At 41.6% G+C, this 22,790-nt stretch overlaps 2 protein-coding genes across 2 annotated transcripts in view; one reads left to right on the forward strand and one right to left on the reverse strand.

Annotated features, from left to right (window-relative positions):
- Nucleotides 1-2,771, forward strand: part of LOC141192457 (uncharacterized) — a 39,030-nt gene extending 36,259 nt beyond the window's left edge. The window contains exon 7 of the mRNA XM_073661990.1: nt 1,526-2,771. Within this exon, the coding sequence (XP_073518091.1) occupies nt 1,526-2,715 (1,190 nt within the window). The 3' untranslated portion in view covers nt 2,716-2,771. The remainder of the gene's footprint in view (nt 1-1,525) is intronic.
- LOC141192458 (uncharacterized) overlaps nt 1-22,790 on the reverse strand; it is a 118,461-nt gene that overhangs the window by 76,950 nt on the left and 18,721 nt on the right. The window lies entirely within an intron of this gene.

Here is a 22,790-nt window from a genome sequence, read left to right on the forward strand (position 1 = left end):
TAGATATGGGGTTGGCTACCAGTACCCTTTAGGTGCAAGTATCAGCACTTGGAGCTTTATATAACTATAATTTGGCAGCAGATAGATGGGTTATCAGGTTTAAAAAGGCGTACGATAGATCCAGACCTATTGCTACCCCGAGAATGCCTCCCTGGGATCTAAACCTGGTCCTGGAAGCCCTGACTAAGTCTCCTTTTTGAGCCCTAAGGAAGCGTGAAAGAAAGAACTCTCACTCTGAAGACAGCGATACTGATAGCGCTAACATCAGCCCATAGAGTTAGTGACTTACAAGCTCTGTCAGTAAATCATCCTTTTACACAGGTCACTGTAGATGGAGTTGCGTTAAGACCAGACCTGGCCTATTTTCCGAAGGTGGCCTCCAAATTCCATAGAACACAGGAGATCATTCTCCCCTCATTGTATCCTAACCCAAAAGATTTAGAGGAACAGAGGCTTCATACTCTAGATGTTAGACTGGTTTTGGTTCAGTATTTGGAGGTAACAAGGCCTTGGAGGAGAAGTGATGCCTTATTTGTCTCCTTCCAGGGAGCTAGTAAGGGACTTAAAGTTACAAGGGGAACTATAGCTAGATGGATCAGGGACGCCGTTAGCTTAGCATATTCCCCTAGTAATGTGCCGGTTTCAGAGAACCTGAAGGGCCATTCCACAGAGCTGGTGCAGCCTCCTGCACTGAGAAGGCGGAAGTGTCCATTGATAACATATGTAAGGCAGCAACATGGTAATCTCCTTCTACCTTACCATTACCGGCTTGATCTTTCTTCATCTGCTGATCTATCCTTTGAGAGAAAGGTGTTGCAAGCGGTGATCCATTCCTAAGGTGTCTGTTCTATATAAATCTCAGGTGGTGCTGTCATAGGAGAAGGGGAAAAAAATCATAGTTACCTACCAGTAACGGGATTTTACAGAGCCCATGACAGCACCCTTGTATACCCCCCCCCCCCTTTTTTTTTGATCACTTATGGTGTTCTCTATATATGGGTGTATAGTCAGAAATGTTTTATTGGTGGTTGTTGTGTACTAGCATACTGTCTGGAGGTCCTCTAAAACAAAACTGATGCGGAGGAGAGGTACCGCCTTTTTTATTAAGCAGGTTTCCTGTCCTTGGTGGGCGGATACCATCTCTCAGGTGGTGCTATCATGGGCTCTGTAAAATCCTGTTACCGGTAACTATGATTTTTTTCTATTTACAGACGATGGACCTGAGTGGGGCTTGTTGTTTGTGAGATGAGTAGAAGTTTTTATTGGTATTATTGTTGCCTACATAACTTGCTGGCTTTTTATTCCATATTTGGGAGGCAGAATGAACAAACAGTTGAAAACCACGCTCTACTGGTTCATCCTATGAGGTTTTCTATTAGATTGTGAAATGTCAGTGTCTTGGTGAATAATTAATTCAATATATTTACATAACTTGCCATTATTATAGACAGTTTAAGTAGAAATGTAAAAAAATATAAAATCCAAGGATATTTTATTGAAAAATAATAGATTTTTATCTTGGCAGATGACTGTACCTGGAGATCAGAGGGACGGCCGACATCTTCAATCTTTAAATCAGATCTTGAGATCCCACAGGATACAATTGAAGTGAATGCTATTACTCCAGATATACCATCATCCCTTCACAGCAAAGATCTGTCACCTGATCCTTTGAAACAGGTCCTGTCTTCTGATTCATTACCGACTACTAAGGAAAATCATAGTCACAAATTAAGCATTAAAAAACAAACTGCTCCTAAAGAAAAGAAGACCTTTTTAGAATATGGAAATAGTTTTCCTCTCAAAAAATCTCTTCCTAAACATCAAAAAATTCACACAGCCGAGAATAGATTTTCTTGTTCCAAGTGTGGGAAATATTTTAACAAGAAATCAGATCTTGTTAGACACCAGAGAACTCACACAGGGGTGAAGCCTTTTTCATGTCCAGAATGTGGGAAATATTTTAAACAGAAATGCCATCTTGTTAAACACCACAGAACTCACACAGGGGAGAAGCCATTTTCATGTTCAGAATGTGGTAAACATTTTAAACAGAAATACAGTCTTGTTATACACCAGAGAACTCATACAGAGGAGAAGCCTTTTTCATGTTCAGAATGTGGTAAACATTTTAAATGGAAATACAGTCTTGTTATACACCAGAGAACTCACACAGGGGAGAAGCCTTTTTCATGTCCAGAATGTGGGAAATATTTTAAACAGAAAGTGCATCTTGTTAAACACCACAGAACTCACACAGGGGAGAAGCCATTTTCATGTTCAGAATGTGGTAAACATTTTAAACAGAAATACGGTCTTGTTATACACCAGAGAACTCATACAGAGGAGAAGCCTTTTTTCTGTTCAGAATGTGGTAAACATTTTAAATGGAAATACAGTCTTGTTATACACCAGAGAACTCACACAGGGGAGAAGCCTTTTTCATGTTCAGAATGTGGTAAACGTTTTAAACGGAAATGCCATCTTGTTGAACACTACAGAACTCACACAGGGGAGAAGCCTTTTTCATGTTCGGAATGTGGTAAACATTTTACACAGAAGTACAGTCTTGTTATACACCAGAGAACTCATACAGAGAAGAAGCCATTTTCATGTTCAGAATGTGGGAAATATTTTACACGGAAAGCAACTTTTAATAAACATCAGAGAAGTCACACAGGGGAGAAGCCTTTTTCAAAATTCAATTTTTATTGAAAGGTTAAATAATTTTCAATTACAAAAATACAAAAAAAAAAGAATAACCAGGACAATATCAGCATCAGTATATCATAGAATATAAGTATAAGGTCCAATAAAACATCAAGTTATAGGAAGAAAAAGGAAGGAAAGGAACATTTTACGCCAACAGTATTACAATTATGAAGTTACTAAAATCCAATGGAAACTATACATAGTGCAGCCAGGCCCGAACCAATGCAGAGCACAATCCGGACGGAGAAGACACGCACCAGAGAAAAGGGTGGGTCACATTAGTGTGATGTAAGACGGTAGGCATCGGATTCCTGGAATTCAATCCAGTCTCTCCAAGTCTCACAGTATCTATCACAACCAGTGGGGGATCGGGCAATCAAATGTTCCATCCTATTTAGAAGAGCTATGTCACAGAACCACTCCTCCAGAGTAGGTGGAGAAGTACTTTTCCAGTGACGAGGAATGATATTCTTAGCAGCCTATATAAGGTAGCTTACTAAAGACCTTTTGTATTTGGTGAGACTAGTTGGAATCATAAAGAGCAAAAGAGATTCAGGAGAGTCGGGCAGAGAAGCATTTTTCATGTTCAAAATTTGGGAAATCTTTTAACCAGAAAGCGCATCTTGATAGCCACCAGAGAACCCACACAGGGAAGAATGCAGCAACTACACCCAATTAGTCTCTGTACAGACAGGCCCTAGCTGCACAACTAAAAATAACACCTCAGACCTAACTCCCTAATAAGTCGTTGAGGAGTTTCTCTTACCTCCTGAGGAATCAGGGGGGGAGGGGGGGGGGGCAGCAATACACTGTCAACAAGGGGAAAGAAAAGTGTGAAGATATGAAAACCCTGAGTGAGAAACTAAGACACATTCATATAGGGCACAGAAGGCAAGCTAATGAGAACCAAAAATAAAAGGAACAAGTATAATCTCCCAGAAACCTAACATTGTTAGAATGAAAAGGTACTGGGAGGGAAAGAAAACAGACAAGGAGGATTGTTTCACCTTTGCGGTGAAACTTACAAAATTCATCCTCACCCACAATTATTTGAATTTGATAACATTTATCTACAGGAGACTGGTACAGAAATGGGAAGTAAAATGGCTCCATAGTACGCAAATCTTTTTGTGGCCAAGCTTTATAGTGACTTCTTGTCCTCATGTCCCATCAGGACTCTTGCCTACTACTGTTACATTGACGATATTTTAATCATCTGGACAGAATCTCAGCAACAGCTTAAGACGTTCCATGAACACTTTAATCAATTTCATCTCACCATCAACTTAACACTCAACTACTCCTGTACTGAAATTAACACCTTGGTGGCCTCAGAAAGGCCTTTTTGAACGAGAGCTACCATACAAGAACAATTGTAAACCAGATTGCAAGAGCCACCATAATATTATGGAATCATCTCCTACATTTCAAAACTAAACAAGAAAGCAATCTGGTGTCTCTAGTAGTCACCTACAATCCAAATCTGGAGATGCTAATGGGAGCTGCATGGAAATTACAACCATTATTACAAAAAGATGCTGATTACAATCTATATTTCCAGACCCAGCACTTCTGTGATTTAGGCAGCCCCCAAATCTAAGAAGCATCATTATCAGAAACTCCCTGTCCTCTCCAACAGCTACAGGAACTTTTCCCTGCAGCCAGAAAAAAATGTAAAACCTGTCTATTTATAATGACCACTGACAAGATAAGGATTCCCAACTCAAATCAGGAGACAACCACAAGATCCCAGGTACTTTCAGCTTCATCACTTCTAATGTAGTGTACTTAATTATATGTACCAAATGTCCAGCTGGCGGTCTGTACATAGGGGAGACAGGGCAAAAACTTAGAACAAGGATGAATTTTCATCGCCACACAATAAAAGAAAAAAGAATAGATCTACCTGTGGCCAAACATTTTTTATCCCTGATCACAGCATCATGGACATGAAATTACTTGTATTAAAAGGGAACTTCAAATCTCAGAGAGACAGAAAAATGTGGAATTACAAACTTATGACAATCTTTGACACACTCACAGATCAGGAGTTAATGTGTCACATGGATTTATGTCAACTAAGAAACGTGCTCCTCAGACCGTTTTGGGCGTCACAATCATGGACCAGACCTCAATCACAGGACAATAAAACTTTCACACTCCTTATCAATGAACTGTTCCAATATTCATGGCCACAACTGCTTCTCCCTCTCCCATGCTAATAGTTCTGCTTCACGCAACTTGTCTTATCTATTGCATTATTCCTGTGCCCTGTTGTGTATAAATATATGACACTTCAGATTTTGTGTTATACTGTGTCTGAAAAGAGACCTGAGTAGTCTTGAAATTTTGCAATTTACCATCTTTTCAGTTAGCCAAAGGTATCAACTACTGAAGACTCTCAAATTTTAATATTTTTCTCCAAACAGCAATTTTAAGATCTCTCCACAGGTGTTCAATGGGATTTAGATCCAAGCTCATTGGCGGTCACTTCACAACTCTCCAGCACTTTGTTTCCATCCATTTCTGGGTGTTTCTTGATGTATGTTTGGGGTCATTGCCATGCTGGCAACCCATGACCTAGAACGCAAACCCAGCTTTCTGAGACTAGGCACTACATTGCCACACAAAATCCTTTGGTAATCTTCAGATTTCATGATGACTTGCACACAGTGAAGGCACCCAATGCCAGAGGCAGTAAAACCACTCCAAAACATCTTTGAACCTCCACCATATTCCACTGTAGTTACTGTGATCTTTTCTTTGCATGCTTCGTTCTGTTTAAACAGTAGAACGATGTGCTTTTACCGAAAAGCTCTATATTGGTCTCCTCTGTCCACAAGACGCTTCCCCAGAAAGGGTTTTAGCTTACTCATGTACATTTTGGCAAACTGCAGTGTAGCTTTTGTATGCCTCTGTGTCAGCTGTGGGGTCCGCCTTATTCTCCTGCCATAGCGTTTCATTTAATTCAAATGTTGACGGCTGGTTCACGTTGGCACTGAAGCACCCTGAGCATGCAAGACAGCTTGAATTTCTTTGGAACTTTGGTGGGGCTACTTATTCACCATCTGGACTACCCTTTCGTCAGTTTTTCTTCTGTCCACATCCAGGGAGATTAGCTACAGTGACATGGGTTGTAAATGTATTGATTATGTTGTGCACCATGGACAAAGGAACATCCGGATCTCTGGAGATGGACTTGAAAAATATCAAGAATTTCAAGATTAGAACAATTTTGGTTCTCAAGTCCTCAAACAGTTCTCTTCTTCTCTTTCTGTCCTCCATGCTTAGTATGGCACACGCTTGCACACAATGCAAAGATTGAATCAACTTCTCCCTTTTTATCTGGTTTCAGGTGTGATTTTCATGTTGCCCACACCTGTTACTTGCCACAATTGAGTATGAACGAGTTTCACATGCTTGAAACGAAGTTGTTTACCCACACCCCACAATTTTGAGAAAAGGTGCCAACAATTTTGACCGGTCCATTTTTTCTGGTTTTGTGTGAAATTATGTTCACTTTGCCTTTTTTTATCTGTTTTTTTTTGTGTTATTCACATACACATAAAGGAAATAAACATGTATAACAAAATATGTGTAATTGCAATAATTTTCTGGGAGAATTACGTCATTTTCTGGAACAATATCAAGGGAGCCAACACTTTGACCATGACTTGTTTTTGTTGCAGCATTTCATCCTCTACATGTTCAGCTATATTAGAAGGCTTGTAGCAAATTCCAATTAACAGCGTTACATTATTGGCATTTCCTTGTACATTTACCCATACTGACTCTACATTGTCGAAGCTCCCCTCCAATGTCGTCATTTAGCACAGGTCTTAAGTTGGATTTAATGAAAATACCCACCCCTCTACCTTTTTATCTTTCCTAACCTTTTGAATGTAGTGTAATCCTCTGTTTATCACTCAGTCGTGACTTGCCAGCCAGGTTTCCGTAATGCCCACCACATCGTAATCTGTGGCTGACATTAAGAGTCTCTAATTCATTAATTTTGTTTGCAAGACCTCTTGCATTTGCCAGCAGACATTTAATACTATTAACTATTTATTACTCCTTCTTGCCTCCTTACTTTCCTTGAATGTCCCAGCCCCCTAAATCCTCATTGACCCCTACTGTCTCTCTCTCTGTCTACTCTATCCCCATATTTTCACAAAAAACCTCCCTCCCCCCAGATCCCAGTTTAAAAGCTCCTCCATCCATCTGACCATTTTTCACTGCAGCACATCTGCACCCCCCCAGTTGAGGTGCAGCCTGTCCCTATCGTAGAGCCTGTAGCCAGCAGAAGTAGGCCCAGTTCTCCATGAACCCAAACCCTTTATCCTGCCACTTATTTATCTCCTTAAGTTCCCGCTAACTTTCTAGTGACGCTAGTGGAATCGGCTGTATTTCTGCAAACACTACCTTAGAGGTCCTGTACTTCAACTTCTCTCCTAATTCCCTGTGACCTTCCACCTTCCTCTAACTTTGTCATTGGTACCAATGTGTACCATGACTGCTGGGTTTTCCCCAGCCCCACCCAATAATCTGTTTATCTGATCGCAGGAAGATCCCCCATATTAACTTGGGAGCTACCTTAAGGACCATAATATTTCCACTTAACGAGATAGTGCAGACAGCGCCTGACCCACCTGGAACTAAGAACTCGCTCTACCTCATACTCCCGACACCCTTCCAAATCCACCTTATTTATGTCTTGAGGTCCCCTCAAATTTTTTTAAAAGAGAAAAATGGAAAGAATTATGATTTTCCAGGTAATAAGAAGTTGCAACTTAACTGTCACATGATTTAAATTTGTAATAATTTTATAAGGACCTACAAATTTAGGTGCAAACTTTCTATATGTGACCTTTAAGCGCAGATATTTTGAGGGCAACCACACAAAATCCCCCACCCTAAAGATAGAAGCTTTCCTACGTCTGCAGTTAGCACCACTTTTGGCCTGGTCACTAGCTACCAAAAAATCCCTTTTGTCCTCCCTCCAGACCTTAATTAATTGGGACAAAATCTCTCCTCCACTGGCAGGGATGATTGTAATCCTGAAATATTCCCAAACTCTAGATTAAAACTACAGCAGCTAAAAAAAGGCAAGGTCCCGGTAGCCTTTGAGGAACGGTTATTTAGAGCACTCTTGATAAGGGGCAGAGATTCCACCCAGTCTTCCTGATTAGAGGAGACAAAACATCACTAATACTGCTCTATTTCCTGGTTCATCCTTCTGGTTGACCATTAGTCTCGATATAAAAACTGAGAGAAAAAAGCAGCTTATTACCCAATCTGGAGCAAAAACTAGCCAGAAATTGAACCGCTGAATCAAAAATTATATTTTTGGGAACACCATGAAATTTAATCTATGAGAAATGAACAAAGTTGCTAAGATCCTAGCAGTTGGCAACTTTTGAAGCAGGACCAAAAGAACCTTTTTGCTCAAATGTTCCACCACCACCCACACGACAGTAATACCACCAGAGTTAAGCAAATCATTGACAAAGTCCATGGACAAGTGGGTCCAGGGCTGCAACGAAACATCGTTAGGGAAGAGATAACACACTGAGCTTGATGAGAGGCTTTAGCCTTGGAACAGACTTTGCATTTCCAAACATACTCTCCAATATCCTTAAGAGCATTCTGCCACCAAAAGGACCTAGAAAGAGATCTCCAAGTGGCAGACGAACCCGCGTGCCTAGCTAAAAAGGAATCATGTTCTTCATCAAAAAGATCTACACGTAAAGAGGGCAGTACATAAAGCTTGTTCATAGGTAAACCTTCCTGCACATCCTGAATGCGCTGCCTAAGATCTTTACCCACCCCTCTGTGACTGGAGAGGTGGATGGCCGTATATGACCCTTAGGGCTCATACCCATATGTGTGTAAAAAACGTTTCGATATATGGACCGGAAAATCGGATGAGTGTCATGCGATTTTCATGAGGACAATGCAATTTTTCGCACCTAGCATCCATATGACATCCGTATGCAATGCGTTTTGCTTTCTCTGCAACTATTATTCGATAATCATTTACAGTGTTATATGCTACAGAATAGTAATCTATCCGTAAAAATTGGATGCCATATGGATGGTCCATGTGCCATCCGTTTTTTTTCTCGCGCCCATTGACTTGCATTGGCGAGTCTTGTCCGATATATGTGGCAAATTGCAGCATGCTTCGATTTTTTGTGCAGATGAGCAGGGACTCATAGATTAACATTGATCAGAGTGCGATCCAATTTTTTATCGGATTGCACTCATCCGTTTTTCACGCAGATGAGTATGAGCCCAATGCAAGAAAAACAGACTAGAGCAATCCGATAATAAATCGGATTGCACTCTGATCAATGTTAATCTATGAGGTACATCTCATCTGTGATTTTTTTTTCTCAGCTGAAATCGGACTGAGAAAAAAATCGCAGCATACTGCGTATATCGGATGAGACTCACCAATGCAAGTCAATGGGACCAGCCATATGCCATCCAATTTTTATGGATACATTATCATTCTGTAGCACAGAACACTGTAAATGGTCTTGTAAATGATGGCAGAATAATAGTTGCAGAGAAAAAAAACGCATACGGATGTCATACGGATGCTAGGTGCAAAAAATCGCATTTTCCTCTCATGAAAATCGCATGGAACTCTTCCGTTTTTTCGGTCCAGAATACGGAATTTTTTTGTTCACACATGTGGGTATGAGCCCTTAGCCGGACTCTTCTGAATATAGTTTTTCAAGGCCGCCCTCCCTGGAAGGGGTTAAACATACGAGATTTCTGCCTTTTAGCTCCTGGTATGGAGTGGATAGCACAATCATATGCCGCCATATAGTAGACGTCCGGTAACTGGTGATAATCACCTCATGTGTCGTCTATTTGTCTCCAAGCAGGAAAATCCCACGTTACATTCCACACATAAAACTGTAGAAAAGGCGGCGCGGGGTAATTGTGCCAGTAGTGAGGGGCAAATAATGCCGGAAATGTCACTGACTGCAGAGAAGTTTCTCCACCGGCTCTGCAGGTGGAGGTATGTGGAGATTCCTCATTACTGGGCGCAGGGGGCATTAACCCCTTCAGCACGGAGACTCTTTTGGGGTATTGTGTGGTGTGAACAGTGAGGTAACAGCTGTGGACAGAATGCGGCTTAGCTGGTTCCCGTCCACATTAGATCCATTCAGACGACTGCAGGATGAAGAACAGAAGCCCAGAGAAGTCCTCACACAACGCCATTATTCATCTCCTAGTTCTATCACAGAATACTGTATGTGGCAGGTACTTGATGGATCTTCTGCTTTCTGGACCGGTTCCTCCTCTAAGTCCTATTAAACCTTTCTCCCCAGAGCCTGTTTGTTCACCTTCCTGAGCAGTATCACTTTATGAGGTAATAACTCTGGAGCTTCAGTGGATCCCAGTGATTCTGAGATTGAGTTTTCTTGACAAATTGTTCTTCATGTTAGTGGTCAATTTAGGACGATATTTTTTGCTTTTATTTGTGAAAATATCAGAAATTTGGAGAAAGTTTCACAATTTTCAAATTTTTCATTTTTATGCCATTAAACCTAAGAGTTCTGCGACACAAAATAGTTAATAAATAACATTTCCCACATGTCTACTTTACATCAACACCATTATTGAAACATAATTTTTTATGTTAGGAAGCTAGAAGGGTTAAAAGTTTATCATCAATTTCTCATTTTTCCAATGTGTGGTGAGCACCTTGAACCCCAAGGTGCTTCATGAGCCGTGAAAATAAAAAAAACCTAATTTTCCCCACAAAAATGTTGTTTTAGCCCCAATTTTTTTATTTTCACAAAAGTTACAGGAGAAAATCGACTCCAAAATTGGTTGTGCAATTTCTCCTGAGTAAGCTGTTAACCCTTATGTGGTGGAAAACTAACACATTGCACGGCTCTGAAGGGAAGGGACGCCATTTTGGCTGGAATAGGTAGCGGACACCATGTCTCATTTGAAGAGCCGCTGACATGCCAAAACAGCAGAAACCCCCTCAGGTGCCCCCATTTTGGAAACTACACCTCTAGAGGAATTCAACTAAGGGAGTAGTGAGCATTTTTAACCCTCAGGCGACTCACAGAATTGTATAACATTGAGCTGAGCAAAAGAAATATAACCATTTTTCCACTAAAATGTTACTTTGGCCCTAAGTTTGTAATTGGAGAAAACAAACAATACAATTTATTATGCAATTTCTCCTGAATACGTCAATACCCCATACGTGGTCAAAAACTACTTTTGAGGCACAGTGCGTAGCTCAGAAGGGAAGGAACACCATTTTACAGTGCAGATTTTTCTGTTATGGTTTGTGGGTGCCATGTCACATTGGCAGAGCCCCTGAGGTTCCAGAACAGCAGAATCCCCCTTAAGTGAATAGAAGAATGGTAGCACTCACCATAAGTATGCGGGATCTGCAATATTTATTTGGATAAAGACATAAAGGAACAGCGGTGCAGGAGGAGTGCGGGGGAGAACGTTACTGGACTACGGACGTTTCACGCTTGATTTTGCTTCTACGGGTCTACATCCGTATAATGTACAGTGGACCTATAGAAGCGCAATTAAACGTGAAATGGCCGCAGTCCAGTAACGTTCTTCCCCGCACTCCTCCTGCACCAGTTCTCCTTTATGTCTATCCAAATAAAGATTGCAGATCCCACATACCTATGGTGAGTGCTACCATTCTTCTATTCACTTACTGCATATACATGGACTCTGGGTATTAGCACCGCTGACCCTAGGCTGATCCTGCAGCAAATCTCTCCTGAGGACGTCTGCTCTGGATGAACGAGTCCTGGTGCTAGCTTAACTCTTTCATAGACCCCCCCCCCCCTTAAGTGATCCCATTTATAAACGACAACTCTCAATGAAGACATCTATGGGTGTAGTGATCATATTGACACCAGAGGAGTGTCACAGAATTTTATGTACCATCACTGCAATGCATCACACCAGTGTTACACTGACATAAGCCTCTTACACCATGCTACTGGCATCTTACAAAAAAATGAAGGTTCTTAGCACATAAATTGGCAAATTTATGTATGCCCATCAACCACTGCAAGGTGACCTCCGCATGATGGGTAACTATCCTCCTAAACATGCTTCTTTTAGGCTACAAGCCTAAGAACCTTAATTTTTTGTAAGTACATTTTATTTAGCAATAATGCAGTTTAGCTCTTATGTTCTCAGTGTTTGCATGTGTCTTGGCCCTTACAGTGTGCTACTGTGCTTTCTTATTATATGTTATGCCGTCATTGCAGCGTGCACCTGTTCACACTATATGGAGGTGCTGGTCAGGTTTTTTGTTTTCTTGCAGTTTACCATGGAGTTTTGACTGCCTCCTTTTCTGACTCTGCACTCCACCCATCAGCCCAAGGGTGCTTTTAATTAGTGTTGGTTTCTACCTGCCCACTTAAAATTGTAGGCTTATAGCCCAAGGGAGGCACGTTTAGGAGGATAGTTACCCATGCTACTGGCATCATCTAAGCAGACCACTGTTGCTGGCAGACTGGATGTCATCATGACGACCTCGGGTTGATTTGATAACCATAGGGCCCTCTCGATGACATTCTGGGGGCAATGATTGGACAGAAGAGGGAATCCCTTACCTCTCCTAGCCTACTAAATATTGCGATTGATATCGATCGCAGCATTTAGTGGGTTAAACCACTAGGTGCAGGCACTGCACCTGGCTATGAGAATTGTGGCTTGGCTATCATGTAGCCAAGACCCCGGCAGCGATCACGCTGTCACAGCTTCTGTGCCACGCATGATAGCCATGTCGTACCTATACAACATCAGTCAGAAACCCCATCCGACCATGATGTATAGGTATGTCAAATGTCATGACGGGGTTAAGGATTAGGTGATAACTAATTGCAGCCTTCAAACTAGTTCTTTGTTCTCCTTTTAATGCATGGGGTGATACAGCATTCAAATATGCCAAAACAATAAAACTGTTCTCCAGGGGTTCTCCAGCAATGTCATAAAGATGGCCTTTGTCACATATTTCAGAGTGCAGTCTGTCCCAGTCACGTGTCAGGATGGGTTGCAGAATGAAGAAACACAGCTTGAGAAGTGTCTCAACTTTCAGAGAAGCGGCGTCATGAACAAACAAACCTCAGGTAGCCAAAGAGCAGGGCTGTGACATGATAAAAAATAAATCCTCCCGCTGACTGAGCACAACAGGGGTTTTTCTTCTGCTTCATCCTCCTCTATGCTTAACTGTATACCCGTTCTGCTCTGTCTGCCTGATGGCGTTACAACAGGGAATGGCGACGGACTGAGCATGTAGAACTGAGTCTGGAGAGAAAAAAACCCTGTTGTGCTCAGTCAGCGGGGAGGTTATATTTGTTCTCATGTCACAGCCCTGCCCAGTGGCCGAGTGACGTATGGTTGTTCAACAATTACCCCGCGCTGCTCCTCTCACAATTGTTGCATTTCTTGAGCTGTTTCTTAAGTCTGCAACCCTCCCTGACACATGAAAAGGATGGGTTGCAGTTTGAAATATTTAATGAGGACCATTTGTAAGCTTTGTTTATACGATACAGTTTCCCTTAATAGTGAGATTTTAGTATTATGTATACCTATCCATGTACTATAGATTTGGGTTACTGCAAATCATATTGGCTAAACATACTCATCAAAATTGCTAAGAGGAGTATTTTTACCCCTCTGTAAAATATGTAGCATGACCTCTTCCAGAGCCTGTCCTATGGAACAGTGGGGGTACCACCAGTCAGACCCTCAGCCAAAAGAAACTTATGTCACTTTACAATAAAACTGTACAAAATGTTTCGTCCCATATGATCTCTGCAATTAATCAAGCTGCATGGGGCATATGGAAGCAAAGTTGCCACAGAAAGCCGATTAATCTCTTATGATAAAAAAAAACATAAGCTTTGGTCCGAATCATGCTTAGGTTTAAATATTTTCAGAAAAAGACTGAGGGGATATTTTGAAGATCTTGGCAGAGACACCTGTTCTATATGTCAAACCTATAGGGCTCTTGTCAATATGGGTTATTTGGAGATAACTAATGATCATTAGCCATATGTTTAAAATATGTCAACATGAGGTAATTGTGCACGTAGTCAAAATACATATTCCATTACTAGTTTTTCTTAATATGGAGAAGCTACTAATATATCAGCAAGTTGCCATATTGGGTTATAAAACTGTAAAAATAGTCTCCAATGTATGTCTATGGGGCAAGATGGTATATAAGCAGAGACAGTTGTATGGAGAGTAGATACCTCATACCTTGAGAATCTCCACCACGGATCATCTCATGATTCTAAGACTGGATGGATACGTAAGAACTTATAATTGCTTCCTTTCTCTTTTTAACCTGATACTTCTTTTGTGTGCTATGAACTATTTTTCCATTTTTGTAATCACTTTTGAATGAACATTAAATAGCTTTTGTTTTATCCGCACAACTCAATATTGCTTTTCTTCTATCTTCACCGTGTCCTTACCTAAAATAAGGAAGTCTTAATTTTTCTAACCTTAATGGCGAGCCACAGCCAGTTCTGATTTTTTTTGTGCTATTTTTGTGTGGAATCCTTCTCCTTGTACAAAGGGGGGTGGAGAGAGTTTGTGCTAAAAATCTACTTGTACAAGTCTTAGGAATTTCATACATTCACAAGGATCAGACGGAATCTACAGGACGTTGAGGAGTGTCTCCAAAGCATACAACCACGTGGAGGTCTGCGGAACACAGAAAAGCCACAAAGGACCATCCATTGACGGTTGGATCAATCCAGGAGAGGAAAAGCCATTCCATAGGTGAGAAATGGATTTTATTCATGACTATTCTTAAAAAAGTAACATACAATTTAAGTTTGTTCATAGTCATACAGATGCACAATTATGGTCTAGTTTGTATAGCCAATGTGAAGCAGAGAATCTTAGTATTGATAAAAGTTTTTTTTCTGTAAAAAAGTTACAGAGAAAACTTCAAAATGTGATGCATATGGTCCGTGAGTACAATAATTTGCTTTTTGAAAAAACTGACACACAGAAAGCATGGATTATCACACAGGACATCACTCATACTGACAAACAGGTGGACACACAAGAGACCAGTCATACTGAGTGAGACACAAGACGCTGACGGGGATTACTTTGATTGTCCAAATTGTTTGATTTTGGCAGAACATATTGAACAATTGGATCAAATTGATACTCGGACAAAGTTATTGTCCAAATTACACCAAGACATAAAAAAGGTTTCTGTAAGTACAAGATTAAATAGTAAAAGTGAAGATAATACCTCCACATCATTTGTACAAGACACACAAGATCCAGATATTTCAGTAGAAGGTTTACAGGGAAATGAATTACAAAGGAAAAAATTACATGACAGAGCAGCACGAATCAATCTTAACACTAGAACTACTGATGGAGTCATTTTGACTCCTTTCGTTTTTTATTTCTCTTCTGTGATTACATTTTTCAGAATTCCGGCTTGAAACTCGGTGACTTTTCCTCAAATATGATGTGAAAAAAGATTTTGTGAGAATAAATAATTTTGGTGAAAAATTTGCGCGTTTTTTTCAAAATTTACCAAGAACTACTGAAGGGAGTCATTTTGACTCCCTACTATATTTTGAGGTCCTTTTGTCACTAAATGTTGCTATAAAGTTTTGTGCATAATTTTTTCACTCTGTCTTACTTACCCTGATGTTCATATAGATGTAGTTCAATTTACATGTCAACTTTTCACATTTTCCTTGTGTTTTACCTGCTTGTATTACTGTGTAATGCTGAACAAAATAGCTTGTTTACTCTAGGCTCTTATCTTATGCTAATGAAGGGTGGTGTTTTTCTAAGGTCCTAGCAGGAGACAGTATTCTGGATAGTAACTTTACTTTCAGTTCAGCTGAAGAGACAAAGAGAACAGACGCAGACATACGAGCTCTGAAGACTCATACAGGTATGAATTGTTATGAAATAGTTTAGCTGTCTGTCAACTGATTCAGCCCACCTACTTTTGAAGGTGGCAGAACAGTTATTATTTCTTTTAGTTTTCATTTCATTTCTATTTTTCAGCAGGGAACTATATAGAATTATGGAATTTGTGAGGAATATGGAGAGAAGACGTTTGATAAAGCCTCAGGATATTCTGGCTACTTTGCAATCCATACCGGAGGATGAATCGGAATCCGAATTGCAGGAACATGTATTTGATTCTGACAGTGATGAAGATTTCATTCCTCAGAACATATCAAGTGAATCTGAAGACTCAGAAGGAACAAATCCAGAAGGTAAGTAGTTATGTGTATTTATTTGTTCTTCCACACACTGAGTTAGGGCCTGTGCACACTAGCAGAATTCTGGCTGAATAGCCATCTGGATATTCTTGCCGCAATACAGGCCGTACCTGCCCGCTCATGCCTGAAGCTCCGCTCCAAACCCCGGGCTGGAGCCGCTGTCAGGGACAGAGCAGCTCTTGCTTACGCGCGAGCACGGCTCCGTCCCAGACAGCGGCTCCAGCCTGGGGTTCGGAGCGGAGCTTCAGGTATGAAACTTCGCTCTGTACCTGAGCGGGCAGGTACGGGCCGGATTGTGGTGAGAATATCCGGTCGGATATTCCGCCGCTAATCCAGCCAGTGTGCATGGACCCTTACAAAACAAAAATTCTAAATATTCATCAACTTTTTTACAGATATTCCAAGCACATCAACTGGGGATCGGGCTCATGCAGTTATGTTGCCTCGTGACCATCCTCCTGGTCGTGGACAGAAAAAATCAGCAAAACGTCCCAGAAATGAAAGAACAACAGATAACGATGGCGGCGAAGGTAATGCAACAACAAACACCAGAGAAGGCGAATCTGAAGGAATACTAGTTTCAGCGGATGGTATTCAATGGAAACCTGTTGAAATTGGAGAACACTTGCCTGGTAGGCGTGACAGCCAAAATATTCTTCGAGAAGCACCTGGCCCTACAGGATACGCCAGAAGAAATATCATTATCGATAGTCCTTTGAGCGCATGGCGTTTATTTTTTGATTCATATATATTGACACATATAAAGAACTGTACGCTTGCAGAAGCATGCAGGAACAATAATTTACAGTTTACTCTATCTGATGAGGAGCTAGATGCATTCATTGCGATATTCTATGCTCGTGGAATATCTGGCACGAACCGTCACTCGATTAGCAGTATTTAGTGTAATGACTGGGGAATACCGTTTTGCAAAGCGACAATGTCTAGGGACCGCTTTGTTGAAATTATGAGGTTTCTCAGATTTGATGAGAAATCTACTCGATCGGAGAGACTGCAAACGGACAAGTTTGCTCTATTTTCTACTGTGTGGGACAGGTTTATTGAAAATTGTATTGCGTGTTACAAACCTGGCCCATACATAACGGTGGATGAGCAACTTTTCCCAAGCAAAACTAGGTGTCCATTCACGCAGTACATGCCTTCCAAACCAGATAAATATGGCCACAAATATTGGCTAGCTGTTGATAAGAGGAGCAAATATCTGGCAAATGGCTTCCCTTATCTAGGCAAAGATGACACACGCCGTGCTGAGGACCGTTTAGCTGACCATGTGGTAATGAAGTTATTGGACCCGTTTTTGAAAAAAGGTCGCAATGTTACAACCGATAATTATTTTACTTCAGTAAAATTAGCTAAACAGCTAAAAAGCAAAGGAACAACCATCGTGGGAACACTGAACAAGATAAGACGAGAAGTGCCTAAAGAAATAAAATCCATGAAAGAGGAATTGTACAACACTAAAGGGTTTAGAAATGAAGACAATTTTACACTTACAGTATATCAAGGAAAGCCCAACAAAAATGTTGTCATTTTGAGTTCCGTCCATCCAGATGTTGTTGTTGCGTCTGATTCCGCTAAAAAAAACTCCAGAAACGGTAAAGTTTTACAATGAAACAAAATATGGAGTAGATGTAGTGGATCAGATGGCACGAAAATATACCACAAGAACATGCACAAGGAGATGGCCTGTTCATGCATTTGAAAATGCCTTAGACTTTGCGGGTATAAATGCATGGATAATATTCAAGGAGATTACCCACCAAAAAATGTCACGCAAGGCATTTTTGCAAACGCTTGTGAGAGAGTTGAGTGGTCCTTATGTCACAGATAGGGAAAAGGGTTCCACGTCCCAAGTTTCTACATGCTCAGAAGTGATGGTTCAAACAAAATTTTGCCAGATCAAAGAAAAGTGCAAGAAAAATAGATCTGTCGGAAATTGTAAGACTTGTGGTAAGTCTTTGTGTGGGCAATGTACTGCCATAAATCAAAGGCAATGCCTAAAATGCGAAACACCAAATGTTTAGAAGGTGAATTCTGCGCCATATTTTCATTTTTATGCTCCTCCACCTACATTTTCTCTGCTTTTTGTTCTTCAGTTGTTGTCTATATGTGTGCACTTGAATAAAAAAAAATGTTTGAAAAACGTGTATTATAATTATTGTTATTTTCTGTAGAAAAATAAGAAAAGCAGAAAAAAAACAATCAAAAGCATTACTGTTGGATCTCACAATAATAATACATTACAAAAAATATAATTATTAATAAATAACCACAAATGAAACTCTAAAAATAAACGAAAACAAGCAAGGAGTCAAAATGACTCCTTTCAGTAGTTCTAGGCGGGGTCACGAGTCCAGTAGTCCTAGTGTTAAACTGTCCGTAAAAAAGGCAAGTTATATAAAAAATGCAATTATTCACCAGGACAATGACAGTTCACAGTCTAATAGAAAACCTCATAGGATGAACCAGTGGATCGTAGTGTTCAACTGTTTATTCATTCTGCCTCCAAAATATGGAATAAAAAGCCACCAATGTTATGTAGGCGAAAATAATACCAATAAAAACTTCTATTCATCTCACAAAAAAACAAGTCCCCACTCAGGTCCATCATCTGTCAGTGGAAAAACAGAGGTTTCCACATTATTAGTGGATCAAATGCTCTTGAAAAGCAACATGGCTTCCATAAACCAATCCAGCAATATCCGCTCTCCCAAAGTCAGATCTCCCCCTCGCTTCTGAGCCTTGCAGTGTGTCCAAACCACATTTAGCCTCCATGTATTTGGCATTGATATAGTGACAACAACTCACTTAATTTACGGAGCACAATCTGGGCACTATGTGTTGGGTAATAAAATGGTATATTAACAATTTTCACTCTCCAACATCCACTGCGTGCTAATTTCTGAAAAGTGACTGTGGAGTCAAAATAGTCACTACTCCTATAGATTATTTCACTGAGGGTTATAATTTCCAAAATGGAGTCACTTTATGGGGATTTCTACTGCTCTGATATTCTGACATTTTGTCATATTAGGGCTTCTGCAAAAGGTGTGTCCCATCTCCTCTGGGTCGTCAGCTTCTCCTTCTGCTTCATCTCCTCTTACATCTGCTTCTCTCACCAGGAGCCGCCTTATTCATCCTGCAGGCGGCGCTGGTGATGGAGGAGATGTCAGAATCAGAAGCTCTGGGGGGCGCAGGCTCTGTCCAGCCACTAAGATTAGGGTGCCTGGGACCAGTAGTACCATCCAGTCTGGCAGTATGGGTGTGTGTGCTGTCCAGCTGGAGTAATCTGCTCCCTGCTTCAGCCAACTGGAGAGCACCGCACCCTACTAAAGCTGGAAGCATATTGCCAGAAGCTGCCAGATACAGCCTTGTTCTCCTCTGGTTCAGTCCTCTGTGCTCAGCTCCAGGCTTGTGTATTTGTTTCCTGTTGTGACCTCGGCCCGTTTACTGACTAATCTTGTGTCTTCTGATTTTGTATTTTCTTTGACCTCCTGGTTCTGACCCGGCCACTTGACTATTCTTCTTCCCATCTCACGCCACAGAACAGCAGGTAACACCGTGGCCCAAGCCTAGGGGTCTCTGTGTAAGAACAGATCTATGTAGAGGGGTTAAAGGGTGATGAGCAAAGTAATTTGTGAAATCTGTAAACAGGGTAGATCGTGCCAAGCCTATTCGTGGTGGCCATCTTTTGATCTTCCAGGTGACCATGACTAGTGCCCCCAATACATTGTGTCTGCAAACTATTCCAGCAAAATCTGCATTCCTAATAGCTAAATGGCGCTTCTTCCCTTCTTAACCTGCCATGTGCCCAGACAGTAGTGTACAACCGTATATAGGGGATTGTCGGATTCAAAAGAAGTTGGAATATTATTTGTAAGGTCCATTTGTTTCCTATTATCCTTTGTGAAGAATTCCAAATTATCACCACATAAAGTGACACACGTCAGATTTGAAAAATGGGTTCTGATTAGGAACACAAAACTGGGGAGGGGGCTGTGATTTCTATATACCGAACAATTGCCCTCCTGACGTCCAAGGTATGGAAGGATTTTTCCTTTTCATTTTTGGGGGACTGGCAGAAAGACGGCAGTATTATCTCTTGATTCAGGTTCGAACTGGACACCACCTTAGGGAGAAAGGAGGGGTCCAATTTAAGAACCAATCTGTCTTCCAGAATCTTAAGGTATGGGTCCAGAACTGAGAGGGCCTGGATCTCGCCTACCCGTTTCGCTGTAGTAACTGCCACAAGAAAGGCTGATTTCATAGAAAGCAGGTCTACTGATGTTTCTTCTAGGGGTTCAAAGGGAGGCTTACATAAAGCCCTCAACACCAGGTTCAGATCCCATGGCGGTACTAGACTCCTTATCGTGGGTTTTAAACGAGAAGTTGCTTTTATGAACCTTGATATCCATGGGTGGTCTATTAAGGAGTAGTCCAAAAAAGCACTTAGGGCCGAGATATGAACTTTTAACGTATTTGGCCTCAGACCCTTATCAAATCCCTCTTGGAGGAAATCCAATAACGTTGGAATATTGGGGTGAGGCGAATTTCCCACAGACTGACCTGCAAAGCTACAGAACTGTTTCCAAATCCTAGTATAGATGGCTGACGTTACTGGTTTCCTACAGGCTTGTAGAGTTGTAATTACCCGATGAGAAAGGCCCTTAGAGGCTAGGATCCGCCTCTCAGGTTCCATGCTATCAATTGGAGGAATTGGATGTTCGGATGTAACAAGGGACCCTGCAATAGAAGATCTCTCCTGGCTGGGAGTCTGAATGGGTGATCCACCGCCATCCTGTGTAGCAGAGGGAACCAGCTCTTTTTGGGCCAGTAGGGCGCTATCAGAATAAGAGCTCCCCTCTCCTGTTGGATTTTCCTTAGTACTCTTGAGATGAGAGGGACTGGAGGAAAGGCGTACACCAGTTTGGTCCCCCACGATTGAGAAAGGGCATCTATTCCTTCTGGGCTGTCGGCTGGGTCCAAGGAAAAAAAAAGCGCTGCAGCTTCCTGTTTTTCCTTGTTGCGAACAGGTCTATGAACGGGGTGCCCCATCGTTGAATGTTTTGATGAAACACCTCCGGATTCAGCACCCAATCTGAGGAACCAACTCTTGCTCTGCTGAGAAAGTCTGCTACCACATTTTCGGACCCCCTTAGATGAATAGCCGATATTGAAAGGACATTTCTCTCCGCCCAGTAGAAAATTCTTGACGCCAAGGATTGTAACCATTTTCCTCTTGGACCTCCTTGTCTACGAAGAAAAGCGATGGTGGTGCTGTTGTCTGAGAAAATTTTTATATGATTTCCTCTGAGCAAATGCTGGCATCTTTGAAGAGTCTCCCGGACCGCCTTTAGCTCTCTGAAATTTGACGACCTGTGTTGTATCTCCTTGGGCCACATCCCTTGTAGATGTCTGTTTCCTATGCTTGCTCCCCAGCCTTTTTGGCTGGCATCCGTATGGATCTGGATTGAAGGAAGAAGGATCCAGTCTACTGCGTTTTCCAAGTTTGAAAGGTCTGTCCACCAGGAAAGGGAGTTTTTTAGCTCTCTTGACAGTCTCATTTTCTTGTCTAACCCCGATGGTCGTCTGTTCCAAACTGACAGGATCGACTTCTGTAACGGCCTTGAATGGGCCTGTGCCCATTTCATGCTTGGAATGCATGAGGTCATCAGTCCTAAGATCCGCATGGCGTATCTGATTGAGGTGGTCTTCCGTTTCTCAAAGTTGTAAATTTCCAGTTTTATTTTTTCTCTTTTCTCCTGGGGCAAGGAGGACTTTTGAAGACTGGAATCTAAGAGTACCCCTAGAAATACTTTTGTAGTACTTGGATGGAGGCTTGATTTTCCCCAATTGATGTTCCACCCCAAATATTCCAGGGTTTCGATCGTATGCTCTTGTTGACTGAGAAGAAGAGACTCTGACTCAATATATCGTCCAGGTAAGGGATGATTATAATCCCCTGTGTTCTTAAGAAGGCCGCTACTTCTGTCATAACCTTTGTGAATATTCAGGGGGCCGAGGATAGACCGAAGGGTAGGCAAGTGAACTGAAAGTGGTGTACTGTGCCTTCCTGCTCTAGAGCGAACCTTAGGTATTGCTGGTGACTTGGGTGAATTGTAACATGGTAATATGCATCCTTGAGGTCTAGGGTGCACATTACCGATCCCTTCTCTATCAATGGAATGCTGGTTTTTATAGTTACCATTTTGAACCTTTTGTATTCCACCCACTGGTTTAAGGGCTTGAGGTTTATAACCGTACGGCGTTTGCCCGAGGGTTTTAACACCGAGAAGAGGGAGGAATAATGGCCTAAACCCTGCTCTGAAGGGGGGACCTGTTTCACCACGTGTAGGGATTGAAGGACTAATATATCCTGCCATAGACTTTTGAGATCTACGGGGGAGCGAGGACGAGTGATTTGGAAACGACGAGGGGGGGTATGGGAGAAGTCTATTTTGAAACCTTCCCCTAAGGAACGCAGGATCCATTGTTTTTTTTAATGGACGCCCACTTGTCCTGAAAGAAAAGAAGCCTGCCCCCTACTCCAATGGTGTCATGGTCTAGCTGGGGCCCCAGAGGTGACCTGATCTGCTCTGTCCTTTCCTCCCTTCCTGTAAGACCATCTCCCCCTTACCCCTGTAATCACGTTTATGGGATCGACGGGGTCCACGAAAGGGCTGGTATCTTTTAACCCTAAATCCTTTTTTCTTGTCCGATGCTCTTTCTAGGATCTCGTCCAACACTGGACCAAAGACC

Source organism: Phyllobates terribilis, unplaced genomic scaffold (genome assembly GCF_046119375.1).
Source record: "Phyllobates terribilis strain yellow unplaced genomic scaffold, ASM4611937v1 Scaffold_61__1_contigs__length_8056638, whole genome shotgun sequence".
NCBI lineage: Eukaryota > Metazoa > Chordata > Amphibia > Anura > Dendrobatidae > Phyllobates > Phyllobates terribilis.